The 22356-nt window shown below is 49.7% G+C and overlaps 1 protein-coding gene and 1 long non-coding RNA gene across 26 annotated transcripts in view; both read left to right on the top strand.

Moving 5' to 3' along the window:
- The window catches only part of LOC125185065 (uncharacterized), a 106792-nt gene extending 86351 nt beyond the window's left edge, over nt 1-20441 (top strand). For 2 of the 24 annotated variants that reach the window (XR_010834300.1, XR_010834295.1), the window contains 11 exons: nt 2525-2599; nt 4637-4819; nt 7924-8059; nt 8510-9342; nt 10195-10457; nt 10614-10634; nt 10981-12186; nt 12266-12564; nt 13322-17602; nt 17919-18068; nt 20305-20441. This is a non-coding gene — a long non-coding RNA (uncharacterized lncRNA). The other 22 variants (XR_010834303.1, XR_010834299.1, XR_010834307.1 and 19 more) reach the window with 20 other exon arrangements.
- Nucleotides 20442-20713: 272 nt separating this feature from the next.
- UBE2Q2 (ubiquitin conjugating enzyme E2 Q2) overlaps nt 20714-22356 on the top strand; it is a 42947-nt gene continuing 41304 nt past the window's right edge. Inside the window, exon 1 of one of the 2 annotated variants that reach the window (XM_067004100.1) lies at nt 20714-21211. In XM_067004100.1, coding sequence (XP_066860201.1) covers nt 21026-21211 — 186 coding nt within the window. In that variant the 5' untranslated portion in view covers nt 20714-21025. The remainder of the gene's footprint in view (nt 21212-22356) is intronic. The other variant, XM_067004099.1, reaches the window with a different exon arrangement.

The following is a 22356-nucleotide window of genomic DNA, read 5'->3' as shown; positions in this document are numbered from 1 at the left end:
CAGAGGCCACCCTGCAGCCCTCCTGCTACCGAAACCTTGCCATGTAAACCTAATACAGCATTTCAGCATTGGATGCACTGAATTGCTTTTTTACATTTCTAGTGACAACATCAGCAGCAGACAGTAACGAGCAGATGAAAAGTTCTATTTAGGTCAAGAAGAATTCACTGCCTAGCTCCCATGATAGGCTATAAGCATGCAATGATTACTTTTGGTATCAAAAATATTTGTAGCTCCTTTGATGTATACATGGCACCCAGCATTATTGCCTGGTGCGTGGCTGACTGCCGTTAACTTCCAGATGAGACCGAGCAGTTGCATTTTGAGCTGTGAAGTTCTCATGTGATGTGCAGGCATCAGGTAAGGCTGATAGCCTTCAAAATGGCTATCTGCAGCTGCTAGAAAACCTGTGTCTCCAGAAAGTACCAAATACGTCGAATCAGAATTGGATTCATAAAGGAGATTTGTGGATAAGTGAGTCTGAAGTCCAAGCATTTGTTTCATAGGAAGTTAACAAAGCTTTTAAGAGTCTTTGCAGTTATCAGTTTGTGTTTATTTTTTTTTCCTTTTTTTTTTTTTTTTTCTTTCTTGGAGCCAATGCCCAAAGCTCTAACCCCCTGAAAAATGTGTGCAGGGCTTGTCTTCCACACAGTCGTTCCCCTGAAGCAGGGCAGGGAGAGGCTGACTCGAGAGATTTGTTTCTCCTGGATGTGCAGTGAAGACAGACGTTCAGTGAGGTTTTGTGTGGCTACTGAGAATGTTTTTAATCAATCCTAGAAAAGATGACAAGAACCTGATGATGTAGCTATCACCGCACCCTTTAAACAAGAATGAAGCTCTCCACTGCTCCTGTAGCACCTGGGCAATGCCGCTGAGACAGAGCAGGGACATAAGAGACCCAGGTCACAGTGAATGATGGCCAGCATCTCAACGTGGTGGCAAAATGGGCCCTTTTGATCACGTTCCTGAGACCGGTCACAGGCCTTCTGGCTGCTGCTGGAGACAGATGACTGTCTGTCAGTGCGCTTCTCCCATCCCTTTTGTAAATTGTGCTCTGCCAAAGTAACTGCACATACAGGCACTCCCTAACCTAGTTCTGTCAGAATGATGCAGGTTAGGTGAAGGTTTTTTATTTTTTTTAATAGGGGATAAGTAGCCTCAAGGCCAGGTTCCCTCTCTCAACTCTTACTACAATAATAGCATGCGATGTTGGTATTATGCTCTGCAGAAGTGTGTGTGATCGGCTCCTGATTGGACTTAATGCCTCTGTAAATAAAAGAAACACAGAACAAAAAGCTGGAGATTTTATAAGCAAATAGTCTCTCAGAAATCTGCCAGTTCCTGGAAGAGTTAACTCATTTAGAATGCTTTTTGTGAGACACACTGATGACATGGATGCGTTCGCAGCAGCTGTGGATGCTGCAGTAACAATGAGTGGAGGCAGTTTATCCGCACATCAGTTCTTTTCCTGGTATAAAAAGGAGCTTTAATTGGACTAATGATGATGGTCTCGATCTAATGTTGAAGCTATCTGGCCATCACAAAATTATCTTTCAGTGAGCTCATCTGTTTTGCAAGGAAGAAACTCATAATCTCCTAGGATGGAAGATATGCTGGCTATTTATAGTCACTGATTTTATTTGTAAGGAATATCTTGACTTCACAAGCGCAGTGCCACTAATCTCCCTAGTAAAGCATTTATCTTAATGTAAAGGGAGTTGTTTGCTACGGAGCCAGCCCCATGCTTAAAAGGGCCATTGAACAAATCTGCAGCGCTGCCTCTTGTTTGCCTGTAGAAGCAGGCGGTGAATCTGTGTGTCCTGAATGCGGAGCAGCCTGAGAGCCAGCCTGCTCTCTGAAAACAAGACAGTGAAACCGAGAAGACAATGCTCCTACGAACATGGCTGTGACTAGCTAAGGTGAACACGAGTGTTGGAGCAGCTAGGAGAGCTCTGCAGCCAGCTGGCTGCTGGAGGCAGGGTTCATCCTGCCCTGCTCAGGAGCAGGCTGCTCTCACTGCAGAAAAGGCAGGGGCAGAGGTCACTTCTCACGTGTTTCCCGTCTGGTTCCAAACTAGCTAGTCTGGGGTTAGCTGTTGGTATTAAGTGGTTTGTTTTTGCTTTCGGCACCTGCTCCCATGGGATGGAAAGACCTTCCTGGTTATGTTTGTGGGGATTGCTGAGGACCATGGAGCTAGTTGGAGACATCTCCCAGGGAGCAAACCTGCTGGCAGCTGGGGCAAATGCGCCATTAGTGAATCAGAAAGCAGAGGTGGCAGAGGACTAGAGCAAAGAGGGCTCTGCAGAAAGGGATCACGGCACCTGTGTTGCTGCTCTCTATCTGTCTCTTGGCTTCCAGCCTCGCAGCTGCAGTGTCCCTCAGCTGTCAGCAAGCTCCTGGGCTGCTGAAGGCCCTGAAAGGATAATGTGACCCTTAGTCTGACTTTATTTTTCCTCCTTGGAGTAGGCAGGAATAGAGAGGGGAGCAACACTCCCTTTTATGTGCTCTCTTTGCTTGCTTTCAGCCTGCTGTGCTGAGGCCTTCCCTTTCTGCCCCTGGGCTCGGTGATTGAACAAAGATAAGCAGATGGGTGCACAAGGTACGTACACGTTAAGCTCTGACCATGTCAGTTGAAAAGGCCAGATGTAATAGTGTTTCTTTAAAGCATAATCCTTTATGTCATATCACACTTGGTTGTCATAGAAACCGTGACATCACCAAGATTTACAGCTCTGATCTAGCAAAACAGTAGAACATTTGCTTTTAATATAAAGTATGTGCTTAAATCCCAGTTATTTCTGTGGCACTGGTTGTGCATCTTAGACCAAAGCCTACACTTCAGTTTTTTTCCTAGATGCGAATGATGTGGCCCCATAGAACCCTCTGGCTGCTTTAGTTAAGTTGAAATCTGCCTGCATGTGTCACAGTCATCAAAATTACAAATTCAGGACTGGTCTAAAGATAGTACAAATACAGGATTTTTTTAAGAGAATATGTTGGAAATTGAATGCTTGATTAGATTGCATCCCTGTCTCTGCTTCTGCAATCTGAAAAAGTATTACAGAATCACAGAATCACCTAGGTTGGAAGAGACCTCCAAGATCACCCAGTCCAACCTCTGACCTAACACTAACAAGTCCTCCACAAAAGCCATATCACTAAGGAATTGTAATCACTTAGAATAATCTGAGTTATTTTCAGAACTACCTCCAATACTTAGGACATTGGACATTTTTTAGTTCTATTGATTGTATGAAGAGAATACCAATCAGAAAACTCTAGAAAATGTGGAAATTTGGTTGTAATTTCAGTTTGACACAAGCACTCATGCTTGCAAGTTAAATAACTTCTGATGCAGCTGCTCACAGGGTATTTTGTGCTTTTCTTTAGAGGCTCATTTTCTGGATTGTTTAAGAATTGCTATTATTATCTTAAGGTATGTTTTATCACTCAACGTAGCTGAGAAAAGTATGAAAACATTCTTGTGTCTTCAAGAAAATAAACACAAACTGAAGACAGTTTGTGCCAAGGAGACATGCTGTTCTGCACATCTTCAGTAGGTGAAGGTGGCAATAACCCCGCAGTGAGGTCATGTGTTTGTGACTGCTTCTGCCAGCAGCAAAGCACAAAGATCCCAAAGGCATAGGCTTTTGTGGAAAAAAGCAGGTTAATAAATGTGGCTGAGTCACAACTCACTTCCAATTCAGAGGATGCTTGTAGACAAATCTCTGCTATTTACTGAGCTCCATCAGCTGGTAAATCACTGTGTGCTTCTAAAAGCTCCTCTTACCAAAAGCTACATTTTTGTGAATGAAAAAGGGACTTGGAAATGTTTCTGGCTTATCTCCTTGCCTGGAGAGGAAGCTCTAAGCCTTTGTAGAACTACGGGAGGGTAAACCAGTAAGTGTGCTGTTGACTTTGCTGATTCCAGAGTACCTGGACAAAAAGACAATCTTACCTCTAAAAAATGTTACTGAGTAGCGTGGTTGATGTGAAGAATGAGTATTTATGGTCAGCCGGCTTGGCGTACGAGGCCAAGAGCCACATGGAGGGATAATTCCCCAGGTTAGTTGTTTGGGCTAGAATTACTGCATAAACTTCCTTTATTTAAGCCCCGATCAGCCATCAAGAATCTGAGGAAGAGCCAGGCAAAGGGCAGAGCAAACCACTTCTCTCTCTTACTTGGGGGACTCGGGGTCATTTTGGACATAACGCAGCTGGGTTTAAGACCCGTGCAGGGTTCCAGCACAATCCCTGCAGTGCATTTTAGGCATCGGACACAATAGCACTGAGTGTCCTGGAGGCGCCAAAGCAATCTCAGATTACCGACACAGCCGCTGCCGCCCTGTGCGGGCATCTCTTGGTGTGGCCTGGGCGCTGCTGGCCCTGCGGGGCGCTTCGGGCTGCGTGCTGCGGGCAATGCGGGGCGCTGGGTGGCGGTGTCAGCTCGCTGCAGAGCACCCGGGCTGCCTGCACAGCCAGCAGCAATCCTTGCCAAGCCCAGGCCTTGCCAGGGCTGCTCATGCTGTCAGAAATTGAAACCGGGTTACTTAGCGGTGTGGTGAGATTCACTTTTGGATGCGTCTGGCCAGAGCAGGTTTCTAAGCAGGCTCTAATGGACATTTCTTGGCTACAGCTCGCCTTGTCCTGCTTGCCTTGCCACCCTGAAGCCGCAGCCTTTTCCTTTGGCCTTCCCCATCCGGCCCACCTCCGCCCCCCTTGCTGGCCGCTCTCGGGCAGCTCTGGCACACTATGCAAGTGCTTCCCAGGGATTTCGTCTCCTACATCACTGCACCAGGAGGTTTGGGCCAGCATTCAGGTCGTGTTTTCTCCTTCCCAGTTTATTTTTCTTGCTTAAATCCCCAGTTGCCTCCCTGTACCAATGCTAAATAATTCCTGTCTTTACTTAGCGTTTGCAGTGCTTGGAAGCCAGAACACAAATGCAGGACTGTGCGTTACATACGCTTTTAGTTATGATCCAGTCATGTGCTAGTGTGGGGAGGGGGTGATAAAGATCCTTCAGCTCCAGCCCTTTTGCTCTCCTCCTGTCCCCGTGGGAATTGGTGTCATCTCTGTTTAACTATCCTTTAGCTGCAGTGTTCGTATGAGGCTGGTTCTTTGAGCCAGATAGCTCTTTCTCAGACACTTAGGGGCATGTTAAGACTCTTGTCTAGAGAAGAAAATCGTCCTGGTGAGCGTATTGCCCCACTGCATTCTTGCAGGTGTCCTACAAATGCTGTGCTGTGTCAAGGTTGTTCTGTGCTGTGCCTGCAGCTAAGGTGAGTGCAAGCCAGATCTAGGATTGCAGCGTGTAAAAGAGGATCTTTGTCCACAGCCGAGGAGCTAGCTCTGGTGTTTAGCCCCTTTAAGTCACCCTTCACAGGTCTGTCCTCCAAGTCCCGCCCCTTGCTCTGATTCCTGTTGATTTTCTGCTGAGATCACAGCGCAGTGTTCCAGGTACAGGTTTGTCTCCGTGTTTATCAAGGAGCTTTCCTTTCCTAATGCCGTGGTACTGACAAGCACCGCCAGATGTTATACCGACCTTGCTCTTACTGCCTCTTGAACGTGTTGGCCTGTTTAAACTGTATTTAATACAAACATAGAATTAAAAAATTACGTTCCACAAACCTTCTAAAACTCAGTGACTGACTAGAGGAGAGAAGCCACTCCCCACCTGGGAAATAGCAGTAGGCCCTTGGTCTTACCATGTCCACAAACCAGAGCTCAACTGCATGAACAAGACATTAGCCAAAACCATGGGACTCCCTTTGGGAGCACTTTTTGATGGGAGAAAGTGGTGCCGTACTTGGTTTTTAGGGTCCTTATTAGGGTTCGGCTCAGTGTTCCGGTTAGAGTGGTGTCAAGGAGGGTCACTGGGAGGTTTTCTGGGGGAGCTGCAGGGCGCTGGCCCTCCCTGGTAGACCTGCGGAGGACGTGGGGAGCAGGGGAGCCCTACAGGAGGCCCCCATGTGCCCGGGGGCGCACCACGGCGCCCTGCGAGGCTCCAGAGGGCACGGGGCTTCCCGGGATTGTCCTTATTGGGCCGCTAGGGCCGGGTGGGAGCCCGGGGCATGCTGGGACGTGTAGTTCTTGGTCACTGGGCTTCCGGGCGGCCATGTTGGTGCCCAGGGCTCGCCGGGAAATGTAGTTCTCGGGCACTGGGCTCCCGGGTGGCCGTGTTGGTTCCCAGGGAAGGCCGGGGGGAGCGCTCCTCGGGCCGTGAGCTCTCGGGTGACCGCGATAAGAGCCAGGAGAGAATGTGAGGCCTCACGAGGCCTCCCGGTGCCGCCTGTCCCTTCCCAAACGTCCTCCCCCAGGTCCCACAGCTTGCTCTGGGGGTACCCGTGAGGCCTCCCAGCCCCTTCCTCTGCACCCCGTGGCGGACTGCAGGGCTCTCGGTGCCCTACGGGTGCTGCAGAGTCCTCCGCAGACCTCACAGTTCTCTCCACTGAGCTCCAGCACCCCCTAAAAGCTTCACCAGGCACTCAGCGCACACTCGGGGACCCACAGTGCAGAAAGAGGCTTCCCACCGTGAGCGAGTGCCTCCTGCAGGCCTTGCAGGACACTCAGGTGAGCTCTGGGGTACCCCAAAGACCTCCTAGTACACACAAGAGGCTACCAACACTCCTCCACTCCATCCAAGAACCTTGCAGGTCTACAGTGGAACCTCTAGAATGGCCGTGGAGGAACCTAGAGGGCCCTGCGAGGATTATAGGAGTCACTGGAACACACTGGGGAGCCCTGTGCAGTCTCTAGGGAGCATTACAGAACACAACGGGGAGAGAAGGGGTCAGGGGCTGAGAGAGATGCAAGGGCTGCATTTCCACGCTGGGAGACACTGGGAGCCTCTAGGGAGACCCAGGGGGGCTCTACTGCTCTCTAAAGCGCACTGGAAGGTAATGGGATGTATTGAGAAGACACAGGAGTGTACTGGAGGGTCATGGGAAGCCTGAGGCCTGCACTGGGAGGCCTCTAAGGCATCCTAGAGGACACTGGGGGGGTCACTGGGAGGCTTTCCGGGGAAGCTAGAGGGTGCTGGGTGTCCCTGGTAGACCTGCGGAGGATCTAGAGTGCAGGAGAAGACTACAGGAGGCCTGCAGTGTGCGCAAGAGTGCACTAGAGAGCCCTGCGAGGCCTCCAAAGGCCACGAGATTCCAGGAAGAGCCCTTATTTTGCCTCTAGGGTGCAAGAGGAGGCTCATAGGGCATCCTAGGGAGGCCTCTGGGGCATCCTAGAGGAAACTGGGGGTCACTGGGAGGCTTTCCAAGGGATCTAGATGGCTCTGGGTGGCCCTAGTAGAACTGCGGAGGATCTACGGTACAGTTAGGGTTTGGGTTAAGGTTAGGGTTAGTGTTAGGTTCAAGGTTAGCGTTAGGGTTAGTGTCAGGGTTAGTTTTAGGATTAGGGATAGCTTTGCAGGGTTAGCTCCACAGGGTTAGCTCCGGATGTTTAGGGTTAGGTGTAGTTTTAGGGCTAGGGTTGCCTTAGTATTAGGGTTAGGGTTATTAGTGTTTGGAGAGAGAGAAGGCGCAGAGTCCTGTTGTGTGTGAGGTTGTGTAAGGGTTCCCAGTGGGAGTTCAGGTCTACCCTAAGGCTAACCCTAATTGTGACCCTAACAGAACAGGTACGTCACCAATTTCTCCCATCAAAAATTTCTCCCAATGGAAGCATCTGCCTTGGGGTCAGATGAGGGGCTGAGGTAAAGGAGCAGATGAGAGTGACTGTCTTAGTGGTGCTGTGGCTTTTGCTGCTGCGGTTGCTTTCTCTTCTGTTTACCAGGTGCCACAGGCAAGGAGGGCTGTGATAGTCTTTAGAATAGGAGCAAGGCAGGTCACTTGAATGCTGCATGGGTCCTGAGAAGGGTGTTGTAGAGGAAAAAGGTTGTCTGGCATGGCAGTTTCTGATGGCAGCCGTATTCCGTAGGTGAAGAGGTTCCTGAAGCCCCATCCTGTGTAGCCTGAGTGTGCCTTGTTGAGGACGAAGCATGCTTTCCAGCGGTCCCCAAAGCCCAGCTCGAGCTCAAGTGCTGTGTCTGTGTTTGAGTTGGGGTTGTGCCTTGGTGAGTGTGGGGGTAGTTTTTAAGTCAGTGCAGTAGAAGGCCAGGTTTCAGTGTCCTGTAGTTTGTTTTGACCCATCAGCATAGCCTTTTGATTTTCAGATAGCCTGCTGAAGTGCCTGATTTCTCCTGCGAGTCATGTTATTACATTGAATTGATTTTTTTTTGGCGTGTAATCTGTTATGCTCCTAGATTATTTTTGCCTATGTAAAGAAAGGTTTGAGCTAATTCCAGTTGAAATAGTTTTAGTTACTTGCTTGGTCATTGTCCTCTCAATATTCAGAGTTGAGGCAAAAGCATGGGAATTGCTGCTTCTAGAAACAGCACAGTTCTCTGTGCTGTGCTTTGCACACTGTTGAGCTAAGCCAGATAAAAACAAACAAACAAAAACACAGCTGCTGCTCCTCCTGCTGTCTTTCTCCCTTCTTGTGCTTTGCCCCTCCCCTTTCCCAGGTGATTGGGGTGGATGCCAGGTAGGGCCTAATGGTGTATGAGCCGCAGGCGTCCCATCAGAGAGCTCTTCTGCCTGAGCTGCTCTTTGGGGTACGTGCTTTGTCTTTCCATCAGCCAGTTGCAGGGTTCTTCAGGTGGGTCAGAGTCTATGGGCTGATGCATTTCTAAGTTAAGAGAGGTAAGCACGTGTTTTTGAGGTAACAACTAGTAGGATGTTTTAGAGTAAAGCAATCTATATAATAGTAGGTGCCTTTATTGCATACATCTCTTCTTCAGGTGAGTAATTTTTACAGCATGCTTATTGATAGGAAGATGATGTTACTTTGTGTGTTTGTTCTGTGGTTCTAGGTCCCTTGTGATTTTTGCAGAATTACGGGGCTTACTGTGAATGTGACCTTATGCCTTCACTTGTGTGTCAAATACTATTAAAGTTACAACCTTGGTGGTAAAGTGATGGAGAAGGGTTTAGGGGAAATGTATCATCCAAGTTCCCTGTGCCAGTAGGTATCTGAAAACAGCAGCCGTAGGCACGTAAGGTGTAGTCTTTTTCAGGGTTAGGGACAGCTTGTTATATTTTTGGAGCTTTTTCGTGCTGTTTTGCTGGCTGTAGAGTCTTTAGACCTTGTAGCCTTCTAGATTTTAAGTGCTTGGAATTCCCTTAACAGAGGGATATTTAGCAGAGGTTGCCGGCTAACTTGTTTTTGTGACGTGGTGGGGTAAGCTTCTGTTTTTGGGTTATGTTTTAATCTCTAGGTATATCAAGCCATTTGCGTAACTCTCCAGAGGATTCACAAAGAGCTTCAGTACGCACTGCAAGGGGCTTGACCACATAGGTGCAGTATTACTGCGAGACTGAGCAGGGTCACCTTTTTCAGCTGTAAAGGATAAGTCTGTGATCACCCCTGTTGGGGCTGCTGTGCATTCATGGCCTGTTGGCATTTGTGGACCTGAGGAGGTTTTTTGTTTGTTTGTTTTTTTCTGGCTCTGGTCTCTGTGCTTTGGTCCTCTGCAAGGAGCCGTACTGTTTGCGTGTTCGTCACGGACATGACCTTCTGTCCTGGTTCCAGTTAGGACAGAGTTAAGTAGCTCATAGTAGCTGGTAGGGTGCTATGTTTTGGATTAGGATGAGAAGAGCGCTGATAACATGCTGATGTTTTAATTGTTGCAGAGCAGTGTTTACACCAGGCCAAGGACTTTTCGGCTTCTCGCTCTGTCCTGCCAGCGAGCAGGCTGGGGGTGCAGCAGGAGCTGGGAGGGGACAGACCCAGGACAGCTGACCCAAACTGGCCAAAGGGGTATTCCATACCATCTGACGTCATGCTAAACAATATATAGGGGTGGCTGGCCGGGGTGGGGGGCCGTGCTGCTCGGGGATAGGCTGGGCATCGGTCAGCAGGTGGTGAGCAATTGCATTGTGCATCACTTGTTTTCTTACACATTATTATTGTTAATACTATTATCATTATCACTATTATTATTATTATTGTTATTATTATATTCCTTATATTCCTTATATTATTATATTCCTGTCTTAATAAACTGTCTTTATCTCAACTCACCGGCTTCACTTTCCCGTTTCTCTCCCCCATCCCAGAGAGGGAGGGGGGAGGGTGAGCGAACGGCTGTGTGGTGTTTAGCTGCCAGCCGGGTTAAACCACAACACCTTCTCTTTTTGTTTCTCGTAGCCCAGGTCATAGGCACGGGCTAAGCTGGAAATTTGAACGAGGCACAAGGGTGAGTGGATGGCGGTGTGGGCCATGAGTTGGTCGGTTGGTTTTGTTAGTCTGTTTTGCCTGTCGGGCAGGCTTGGCAAGCACCTTGCGACAGCATTGTGCATCTCCTGCCATGTTCCTGTGTCACGCCAGGCGTCAGCGGTTCCAGTTCCTGAAGTGCTGGAGATGCTCCAAGTGCAAGAGGAGCAGCGTCATGCATCTCTTTGGGACGTTAGGTGAGCGAAGCGGTGGTACTGCGTTGGGGCTTGGCTGTTGGGGTAGGGGAGGAAAGAAGAGGACTAGGTATAGGCTGTTCTGTGGATTGGCACGTTTGTCTGTTCTTTCTCCTTGGTCTGACCCATGTGACCTTGGCTCGGCATGGCGAATGGAAGCGCTAAACCTCAACCAGGAAGGTGAGTGGAGAAAAGTTGGAAAACGGGCATGGGTTTCAGTTTGGTAGTCTATCGGCCCCCCTCTGGGTGACTCCTCTTTTCAGGGGATGGCGAAGAAACTGTCAACATCCTAGTTGGCCTCTGTGGTCCATGCTGAGGATGGATTGTGACCCCTGAGAATTAAATCAAGGGGCAAATACTGTGTGTGGGGGATGGTTGGCAGGGGGAGGCGGGGAGTGGTCTAGCAGTTGTCGATCTGACTGCAGTAGCAGAGCAGGGCAGTTGACTACCGTTCTGCTTCTGAGGAGGGTGTTGCATTGGAAGTTTGGCTGGCGTGCTGGTGCCTGATGGCACTCCGTTTCTGCAGGTGAAGAGGAGCCTTGTGCCTGAAGCAATGTCCTGGCTAGCCTTTGTGTTCCTTGTTGAGGATGGAACCTGCCTCCCAGCATTTCCAAGCTAAGTTGGCAAATGCTATGTTTGGGTCGGGGTTGTGAATGGGCACACAGGGCAAGGGTATATGCTTTGAAGTCGTTGCAGCGCATGGGGCCTCTGAGGATTGGTCACGGTCAGGCAGAGAGGGGGCGTGGGGGGTCTGTCAGGTACAGCATGAGCATGTATGTGCCAGGCAGGGCAGTTCCAGCTTGGTGTCTCTGCTGTGCTGTAAGATAGTCTTCCTTTCCTGTTGCTCTTGGTGCTCAGCAAGAAGCTGATGCAGAAGCCATCCTGAGGGTATTGAACACTTCACCTCATGGGAATAACACCAGTTGAGCGCTTCTTGTCTTGCAGTGGGAGCTTAAAGAGCTCATTTCTTTTGTGCATGCGATTTTTTGTATCATAAATGTTTCCTGATATGGAATATCATATCCATCATATGTTACGCACTCCTCGGGTCTTGTTATCCTCATTGCTTTTTGCATTGGACTGACTAGAGAGGCAACTTGGTAGCCAAGCCAAAGGTTCTAAATGCTTGTTTCTTCACCATAAGGCTGATCAAGCGCTTCTTGTCTTGCAGTCGCAGCTTAAAGCACAGATCCGTTCCAGGTCTTGTGCATCATATTCAGTTTCAGATGGTATCCTTTTCCTTCCTTGCCATTGCAGAAGTCATGTGGGCCACATCAGGAGCTCTTCCTTGAGTATTCATTGTCAAAGAGTTTTCTTACAGGGTTTGCACTCCATTCTTCCAGTCTCTTGTCGTAAAGCTGGGCTTTTTATGCCTCCATCATCTCAGTTTTGGCGGTTGCTTTCAGTCACAAGTCATAGCATTTGAGTCTCTCTGGGAGAGCATCTGTACCAACTTGCTGTTGGGCTTCCTTCTGGGAGTCATTCTTCTGGCACCTGGTGTTCTGTGTTTTGTTCGTGATGTTTGTAGCGTGCCTGTGTGTGTGTGTGTTTGGCCTGGAACTGTCCTGCCTGGCACTTAGTGATGATAACTAATGTGGCGGTCCAAAGACGTCTGGTCTGTCTCTGGGCAGGTACTCAAGAGTCATCTCTGTGGTCTTTGGCAGATGTGGAGGGGGAGATTGAGCTGCTTGTGAGCAGCTGTTTGCATAGTGCTTGAATAGTGCTGGAGGAGGTACGTTGTTGAATCTTGAAAGCTTCCAGATGTGGGGTTTTGAAATTCTTTATTTATTTTTTATTTTTTTTGCCAGCAGTAGAGAAACCTTAGGAGGAACTGGTCAAAGGAAAGAGTGCCTTCTAGAACGGTCACCTTCTGGAACTGTCAAGCTCTTGGTCGGCAACTCAGTGACTGGCTTGATCTACTTTCCAGGTGCTGAGGCAAGTGGACTGTTATTTTGAAACGATAAAATTAAAAATGGGGTCACTTGTGTTGTTGATGGATGGATGCTAACGCTGGCAGCTGAATCGTTATCTTCAGACTATGTTATAATTTGTTACCGCTGAAATGAAGCATGCAACACAGGACGTCATGACCCGAGCTGCATCTGGCAAGGTGAGTGATGAACAGAGGTAGCAGCTGTTTTTGGGGTGCGGTTGTCACTGCAGTTACTTCACTACATAAAATAAAGTAAAAATCCTGTTTGCTTTTAGAGGTACTGTAGATGGCTTAAGAGAGCAGGTGGAAGCATCTGCCATGGGGGCAGGAGAACAGCTGAGGTAAAGGAGGGGATGAGAGTAACTGTCCTACCTGTGCTGCGGCTTTTGCTGCTGCGGTTGCTTTCTCTTCAGGTGTACCCAAAGGCTTCTCTTGGGAGAACATTTTGATGGGAGAAACTGTTGCCCTACATGATTTTTAGGATCCTAATTAGGGTTAGGCTTAGTGTTGCAGTTAGGGTTGTTTGGAAAGAGAGAAAGTGCAGAGTCCTGTTGTGTGTGGGGTTGCGTAAAGGCTCCCCAAGGGAGTTCAGGTCTACCCAAAGGCTTCCATTGGGAGCAGTCACTGCCGCCCTGTGCGAGCATCTCTTGGTGTGGCCTGGGCGCTGCTGGCCCTGCGGGGTGCTTCAGACTGCCTCTTGTGGGTGGTGCGGGAGCTCTGCGTCCGGTGCCAGCTCGCTGCAAAGCACCCGGGCTGCCTGCACAGCCAGCAGCAATCCTTGCCAAGCCCAGGCCTTGCCAGGGCTGCTCATGCTGTCAGAAGCTCATCAGAAATTGAAACCGGGTTACTTAGCGGTGTGGTGAGATTCACTTTTGGATACGTCTGGCCAGAGCAGGTTTCTAAGCAGGCTCTAATGGACATTTCTTGGCTACAGCTCGCCTTGTCCTGCTTGCCTTTCCACCCTGAAGCCGCAGCCTTTTCCTTTGGCCTTCCCCATCCGGCCCACCTCCGCCCCCCTTGCTGGCCGCTCTCGGGCAGCTCTGGCACACTATGCAAGTGCTTCCCAGGGATTTCGTCTCCTACATCACTGCACCAGGAAGTTTGGGCCAGCATTCAGGTCGTGTTTTCTCCTTCCCAGTTTATTTTTCTTGCTTAAATCCCCAGTTGCCTCCCTGTACCAATGCTAAATAATTCCTGTCTTTACTTAGCGCTCACAGTGCTTGGAAGCCAGAACACAAATGCAGGACTGTGCGTTACATACGCTTTTAGTTATGATCCAGTCGTGTGCTAGTGTGGGGAGGGGGTGATAAAGATCCTTCAGCTCCAGCCCTTTTGCTCTCCTCCTGTCCCCGTGGGAATTAGTGTTATCTCTGTTTAACTATCCTTTAGCTGCAGTGTTCGTATGAGGCTGGTTCTTTGAGCCAGATAGCTCTTTCTCGGACACTTAGGGGCATGTTAAGACTCTTGTCTAGAGAAGAAAATCGTCCTGGTGAGCGTATTGCCCCACTGCATTCTTGCAGGTGTCCTACAAATGCTGTGCTGTGTCAAGGTTGTTCTGTGCTGTGCCTGCAGCTAAGGTGAGTGCAAGCCAGATCTAGGATTGGAGCGTGTAAAAGAGGATCTTTGTCCACAGCCGAGGAGCTAGCTCTGGTGTTTAGCCCCTTTAAGTCACCCTTCACAGGTCTGTCCTCCAAGTCCCGCCCCTTGCTCTGATTCCTGTTGATTTTCTGCTGAGATCACAGTGCAGTGTTCCAGGTACAGGTTTGTCTCCGTGTTTATCAAGGAGCTTTCCTTTCCTAATGCCGTGGTACTGGCAAGCACCGCCAGATGTTATACCGACTTTGCTCTTACTGCCTCTTGAACGTGTTGGCCTGTTTAAACTGTATTTAATACAAACATAGAATTGAAAAGAAAAAATTACGTTCCACAAACTTTCTAAAACTCAGTGACTGACTAGAGGAGAGAAGCCACTCCCCACCTGGGAAACAGCAGTAGGCCCTTGGTCTTATCCTGTCCACAAACCAGAGCTCAACTGCATGAACAAGACATTAGCCAAAACCATGGAATCTTTTCTATAAAATGTTTTTTCATTAGACAGTTTGATGTAAATATGATAGGATATACATGGCAGGATGGTTCTGAAACCAGCCACAGTATCTGCTCTGTCTCACCTAGCCAGAACTGATGGTGGAAGTAGGAGTAAATATGGAGAATCCTGTGCAAAGTAAGAATTGAGAGACATAGGAAGGAACTGGGAAGGGGTGAGGGGATTTACAGCATGACACCAAGCAAGATGCAGTGGTATGGTGGTATAAAAACAGAAATGTATAGGAAACCAGGAGTCACTAGGTTTGTGGCTTACAGATCAAGGGGTTGTTTTGGTTTTTACCATTTTTTATTTTTTTTGTGCCTCTTAGAATTATTTTCTTGTCTTCATTTTATTCAGAATGCCTCTCTGTCATCTGATAATTTCATTAGTCATAGTCTCTTGTGGATCGCTGTGAAAGTCTTGAGATCAGCTCTAACACAGCACTGCCATGATCCATTTAAAAAATGATAAATACCTTTCCCTGCTCATTAATTTTTATTCCTTGTTCACAATTGTTAAACCAGTTCCCAAGCTATGTGGGTGCTGTACCAAAAGAAAATTGAATCTTTGTTATTTATGGATTGTTGTGATGCAGTCTTTCAAAATTTTTTAAAAGCCCCATATGTAGGTTCTGCTACATCCCTTTTATTCACTGATTCTGATTCACAGACTTTAATTCTACGGGAACTTCCACTCTTTGTAAAGGGCAAATAAAACTACTTGTGAGTCTTCTGTCCTTCATCTGTTTTAGTGGCTTTTTGTGCTCATAATTTGTTCCTAGTGGAAAAAAAGTGAAGTTTACAGAATGGCAGCTGCTAGGATCATTCTTTTCCGAGGCTTGTTCTTGCATTTGTTTCTCTGAGACTGCTGGGTTTGTGACTTTTTCTCAGTAATCAAGTAACCTCTCATGTTGCAGGCCATCTTTGTAATGGAGAGCAGTGTCTTATCTTCCGTCCTTCTTTTACCTGTGAAGACGGGAGGATTACTTTTTAAGATGTACTTGGCCACTTTTTTTTTTTTTTTGATGCTGTATCACCAAGCTTGTAGTGACATTTGAAGGTTACTAGATGCAGAATATGTAAAGGATCCCTTACCAGCTCCTGGTAGGTCTTGACCTGTGCTGTCTTGGGGCCCTGTGAACTCCAAATCAGAGAGTGGTTGAAGATCTCTGGCCTAGCTCACCAGTATTTTGATTCCTGTGGATGCTGTGTGACCTTGGTAAAACATGGCCAGTCCTGTTGGGATGATGGCAAGAAAAAAGTGTCTATGAGGTGCACTTGGGAGCAACATAAGAACTGACATTAACCCCTTCCCATAGAAACCTTCAGCGTGAGCTCTCCACCCAGCGTCCCCCGTCAGCGTTCCCAGCACACAGCAATGGACAGCACCCACGGAAGCACTCTGGCAGCTCTATGGCACTTCCCCTGCTCCTCTCGAACAAGGAGGGTGCTAGGGGAGGACTGAATATGGGCAGAGACGGTGCAGTTGCGACTGTTCCAGGTCTGAAGCAAGGCTGTGAACAAGGCTGCTGTGGCACAGGCCCCAGGCTTGGGGTGCCCTGCCTCTTCTCAGACAGCTGGACTCTGCTGACGGACCGCGTAAGCAGGACACATCCCAGCACTGACACCAGCTCACTGTGTAGCCTTGGGAAAGTCTTCCAAGGCTGGGTCAGAAATTAAATTAGCTGAGTTACTGCAGGGGTTAGACTGTGGTTGGCTCCGAAGACTGTCTCTGCACCTGGTTCTGCAATGACCCTGCCTCCCAAAATTCATTTGACCTCAGTGAGGCAGGATCACATGCCTGCTTTGGTATGACACCCATAATGTTTGTGTTGGTGCAGCACTTTTGACGTTCTGTGGAGGGTTTGACTGGGGACAGCACTGCCATGGGCACTGCTTTGTTCCCCCAAATCTAAACTTATCTACAAAAAGTAGTAACAATAACTGAGAAGCCCTGCACGCTGTGTGTGTGGTTGCTGAGCTGTGCTTGATTTGTCTTTACCAAACGAAGTGAGGCAGTGACATCTGTCTGTGCTTGCAGAGTCTGAAAGCAACAGCTCTGACCTGCCTCGTTAATCTCAGTGTCTGCCAACCTGGATGCCCTGTGCTGATACTCTAAATATTGACTGAGTTAACTATTTTGCTGCCTATCAAAACACAGAAAAGGAAAGGGGAAGGAGAAGTTGCATATTTAGCTATGGTTAAGATTGCGTCTCAGCGCTGAGTCCTTGATCTGGGGATCTGTCCATTTCCCTGTCTCCCCCTCCAGCCAGAGGTGCTCAGCAGGACTGAGCCTGCCATCTGACCTCTGCTCCTGTCCATCCCTTTTAAGCTTCTGTGACGACAAAGGAAGCTAAGCTTGCCGAGCCCTGTAAGGCTTAGGACTTTGTGGATCCCAAGAAGGGGTGGGAGTCCCAGGGAGTCCAGGGAAGGTGTGTTAGCATGCTCTACACAGTGCTCCCTGCAGCCACCTCTTCTCTCACCCAGCTGGGCTTTGGAAATACAGTGTCGAGTTTTCCTTTTTTCCCCAGCTTGTTCTGTTCTGTTATTAAGTAGCATGCCTCAGATATGGCTGCGTGGTTCCTTATTGCCTTCATAGATGTGTTTTTAATCTGTTTTTAAGAAGCTACATGAGCCATAAAGAAGAACGCTAGTTGTGTTCCCTCACAGTGCATTTTTAAATACTTGCATGCAAAGAGTTTGGTTTCTGATGTGTTTGCACAGTGGATTTTAATCCCCATCTGCAGCACTGGAAGACTGCGGTTAATATGGCTTTGCTTTCCAGTGGCACCTTTCTGCTATTAAATGAATTCCCACAACATTCATATGGAACAAAAACATATCATTAACCCTGCTTTGCAGACACTATTCAGCTTTTGACTGTTCTAGAATATACGCTGCTCGGTTATATGTATGTGTATATATATGTCCACAGCCAGAAGTACAAATCTACAAACACTAATGAAATCTTCACAGAAACGTTATTGTTGTTTCCTGTCTAGATTTACTAAATGCTCTTCATCCGCTGAGCAAAAGCACTCTAAGGAGGGATGTATTTGCCAACAGCCATGGGGATGGAGTCAGAGTTGTGGCTGAAAACTCCTTCATCAGCCTCAGACCATCCTGGGTAAAACTATGCTCCGTTGTTGTTGGTTGGTTGCTCGGCTGGCTTATGTTAAGCTCTTGGCCTTAGTATTTGGGTGCCTGGTGGCAACTGCTTGCCACCTAGCCCTGAACATCTGGGCAACAATATCGCTGTTTGTCCAAAGCTGCCTTAGGATGGGTTGGCTTTTGAAATGCAATTCTGTAACTGTTGCAGTCTTTAAATGTAAAGTGGGTATTTGAGGAGGTAAGCAATCTCATGGTCCACTGTATACTGAGTTTCTTGAAACTGTATTGTCCATCAAACGCACTGACACTGTTTTTCTAAAACGCTTTGAAAGTGACTTCGTTACCAAAGCTATGACTTCGATGCTCTGAGCTCAGAAGCTGACATGAAGGCACAGCTATGGTGACCAAGACAGGTTGGATTGCATCTTGGAAAAGCAGGATCCTCTTGACTCATTGTCTTTCTGCCTGTGCCAAGGTTCCAGGTAAGGTTTCCTGCCTTATGCTTCTCTGTGTGGGTGTATCAGCCATTATTTGTCTTTTCTGGTCTCACGTTCTGATGCTGCCTGTGAAAAACTTAAAGTATCTCTTCAATCCCAAGATCAGTTATTATCAAGTTACCCAATAAATATCAGGGAAAAGAAGCAAAGAGGGTTATGAAGGTATGTTATCTTCATAGCAGAGAGATTTGGCCAAAGTGCAGAGCCCAGGAAGAGGAAATCATGATGTATGACATCATGGAAACCACTCTCTATTTATCAAACATCTACATGCAGGAAGAAAGGTAGAAAAAAAGTGGTGCTTGCAGGCAGTATAGATCAAGGGAACCAAAGAGCATCTGTAATTACTGTAATCTCATACAGTGCTCCTGAGGGTCTTTACCGATATTAATTTCCTTTATTACCCAGAGATGTCAGGTCTTTCCCCACATGCATTCATTTTGGTCTTTGGGAAATTCAGGATTTCCTGAGTCACTTTGTGACTAATGTAAGATTCATGTTAAAGCTTTTCGGCAAGTCCCTGAAGGAAGAAACAGGAATGAACCAGACATGATGAACAGCTCTTTGCACCTCTGCAGCAGTTTCTGTATTCCAGACAGCAAGGCATCCCCGATGTGTTCTCAAGGTCTTTAACACAGAAATGAATTCACAGGCAGAGCTATACCCTCCCAGCTTGCACAATGCCTGCTAAACATGGAAAAGCGCAGCAGAATTTAGGGGAGTGGTGGCAGTGCAGCTGCATGTTGCTTCTTGAAGCCTGCAACAAAAAGGCAGACTGAAGGAGCTGGGGAATGTTCTCTACCAGACTTAAACAGCATATGGCTTGCAGGACGCACTTGGCTGATGAAGCAGTTTGTTTGGCCTGCCAGATGGCCGGGAGACACCATGATGTTTGGATCTCTGGGTGCCTGAGAGAGGTTGTTGTGCCTTCCACCAGCTGGCCGGATAGCACAGGCATGGCAGCCTCCCTTCCCGCCAGCACACCCACACCCTGCCACTGCCCAGACAGATGGGGGGTCGCAGGCAGAGGAGGGGCAGCACAGGAGAGAGGCAGGCGAGAATGCTAAAGGAGGACGAGGAGAATGGAAGCCCAGAGGTAGGGATGGATAGAGGCAGTTCTGGGGAGGGCATGACGAAAGGTGCAGTTTGAACTTGCTAAGCCTCCCTGCTGCAGTGAGGCATTCTAGGCCAAAATCCTATCGCCTGAGCGAAATAGGGCTGAGTCACCAAATTCATTTCTCTGCTGTTTCACGCATCACATCACATAATGCATAACAAAGTCTGGTTTGTTTGGCTTTGTTTCCAGTGTTCCAATAGTAAGGCTCTTCCAGGCCTTCCCTTTTTAATAGGTAGACTTGTAATTTTCTGCTGTTTATTTATAGAGTATTTGCCCTTTGCTTACATATTCCCTTATCTCTCAAAGGTCTTCACTTTGCCCGATGACGCGTCGACAGACAGCTGTCATATCCGCTCTCTGTCTTGCTCTCTGCTCTCTTGCTTTGCAGACTACAGAGTCGGAGCCAACAAGACGGTTCAGCCCTTCTAGGAAGGCTGAGCTGCACACACTTTACAACAGGCACCTTTCAATTGATACTTGGAAAAACAAAACAAAAAACAGGTCTTTCAACTCTCTTTGGACTTTCTGGTATCTTTCATTCAGAGTTTTTAGCTAGTGTCAATCCTTCCTGGCTGGTTTTGCAGCAAAGTATGTTCTTTGCAGCTCTCTTTGCTGGAAGGATAGATTTCAAGCCCACAAATCAATAAGACTTCCATATGCTGCCATGTGGAGTTGGGCATGTGCATGACTGTTTTTCTGGATCAAGATTAGAGTTCTCACCACTTGAAAAGATTCAGTTTGTGGTTTGTGATGTGCTGCCAGTTCCTCTGGAATTAAAGATTTATATAAAATATCAATGTTTAAAAAAAAAAAAAAAGGAAGCAGTTCCCTATTCCAGCTTTGTGTGTGTGCACGTGGTACCACGTTAATTAAAACTGGTTGGGAAACAAGGACTCCCTGCAACAGTGCTCCCTGTAGCACGTAGTCCCTTGGTGCTGTTCGAGGGTTGCTCCTTGTCCCCAAGTGCACAACCGTGTGTGGACAAAGCGAAGATGGAAAGTGACAAATAAAGGCTAGGAGATGGGGTGTCCCCGAGTGACAGAAACAGGGGCAGCATCGCTTGATCCCTGGACGTAGTGACTATTCACTTGGTTCTGCTTTCAGGCTTCGCTGTGCTTTTCTTTGGGTAAACCGTACAAGCTGTTCCAGAGGCACTGGAGAGCAACGCGAGCACTTTCAACGAGCTTCTGGTGCTACTTTGCAGCTCGCAAAGCTGGACCCCGAGCGGCTCTGTGCGCGTCCCTCAGAAGCGCCGGGCCCGGAGCCGCTGCCGCTCGTTGCCCGCCTGCTGGCAGGGCCGAGGGGACCGGGGGCGAGCGGAGGGACCCGAGCGGTGCGGGGCAGGAGGCGGAGCGGCCCAGGTGAGCACCGCGGGGCGAGGGCAGCGGCGGGGGCGGCCCCGGGGGAGGAGCAGGGCCCGGCCCGGCCCCGCCGCGATCCCCGGGCAGCGGGAGGAGGCAGGGCCGCGCCGGGCCGGGGCGGGGCGGCTGGCGGGGCTGGCCCAGCCCGCCGGGGAGGGAAGGAAGGAAGGGAAGGAAGGAAGCGGAGCGGAGCGGGGGGAGCGGGCTGCGCTGCTGCCCTTTTAAGCGAGCGGGCGGGCGCCGCAGGCTGGTACAAAGGCAGCCGCCGCCGCGCTCGCCGTCTCCGCGCCGGCTGGGGCTGCCCCGGCCCCCCCGCCCGCCGCCATCTTCCGCCCCGCGGGCAGGGCCAGGGCCGGGGGCAGGGGCAGGGCCGGGGCCGGGGCCGGCCCGGGCAGAGCAGCCGCGGGGGCGAGGCGAGGCGGCGCAGGCCCGGGCCCGGAGCCGCAGCCGGAGATGAGGCCAGGATGTCGGTGTCAGGGCTCAAGGCCGAGCTGAAGTTCCTCGAGTCTATCTTCGACAAGGACCACGAGCGCTTCCGCATCGTCTCCTGGAAGCTGGACGAGCTCCACTGCCAGTTCGTGCTCCTGCCGCCGCCGCCGGGCTCCGGCCCGCAGCCGCCGCCGCCGCTCACCATCCACTGCAACATCACGGTGCGGGCCGGGCAGGGGCAGGGACCGGGCAGGGCAGGGGCCGCCCTCGCCATTGTCTGCGGGGCGCGGGCCGGGGGCGCAGGGGGTGACTCAGCAGCCGGGGCCGGTCGGGGGCCTCCGCCCGCCTGGGGCCGCTTCCCCGGGGGGCTCCGCGCTCCCCTCCCCGCTCCCGGCCCCGCCGCGGCGCACGCAAAAGTTGGGAGCGCCCCGGGCCCCGCTGCCTGCCCCGCCGGGCTGCCCCGGGCCGCCGCACAAAGCGGGCGGGAGCCCGGCTGGCGGTGGGGCAGCCTTTCCTCCGGGCCCCGGCGGGGCGAGCCCGGCAGGCAGGCGGGGGCCGGCGCTTTGCTGAGTGCGCCACACCGCCGCGGCCTGCGGCCCCGCGGCCCGCTCCGCCCCGGGCCGGGCGGGGAAACGCGGCTGGGGGCCGGGCTTCGTTTCCCTTCCTTCCCTTCCTTTCCCTTCCCGTCCCTCAGTTCTCAGTCCCTTTAGAAGTTTAATTTTCCGTGGCGGTTCGCACGGTCAGAGCGCCCTCACTCCCCTGCCCAGCAGTCGCCTTCTCATAACGGTGGTGGTTAAACTTGTGAGGGGGCACGGGCAGCTCTCCCCAGGCTGAGGGACCCCGACGTGTGCTTTGCTTTGGGCCTTCGCTCTGTTTTTTTCTCAAACTTTACTATAATGAGTCAGGGGGCAGAATAATATGTTCAGTGTTGTTTGCTGTGGTAAAATCCTCTGGTTTTAAAAGTTACTGGTTAGGGCCTAAATTTGCCAAAGGATTTGGATGGGTTGGTATTCGTCACTCATGGACAGGAAAGCGCTGGAGGTTCACTTTTATTGGACTACCTCTACTTACAGGTGAACTTAAATGCATCAGCTCTGTTCAGCTTAAAAGTATTGAAAAGTTCTGACTGGGTGAAAGTACAGTTAGTATGTTTGGGTTGCATAAGCTCTCAAGGCTTCTTTTGTCTGTAAGAGAATGAAAGTTTCAGACAGTGTGGGGGTGGAACCATGTGTGTAAGTCTAAATACCTGAGTACTGAAAGATGAAAGCATGCATGCAAAGCAGGCAGAGCTCATAATCTTGGTAGGATCCTGACTTGCCATACAGTAATAAATTGACAGGGGACGTGTTAAGAGAGCCTTCTCATG

The sequence above is a fragment of the Anser cygnoides genome, chromosome 11, assembly GCF_040182565.1.
Source record: "Anser cygnoides isolate HZ-2024a breed goose chromosome 11, Taihu_goose_T2T_genome, whole genome shotgun sequence".
Classification (NCBI taxonomy): Eukaryota; Metazoa; Chordata; class Aves; order Anseriformes; family Anatidae; genus Anser; species Anser cygnoides.
This window is presented reverse-complemented; position numbering and strand designations above follow the sequence as displayed.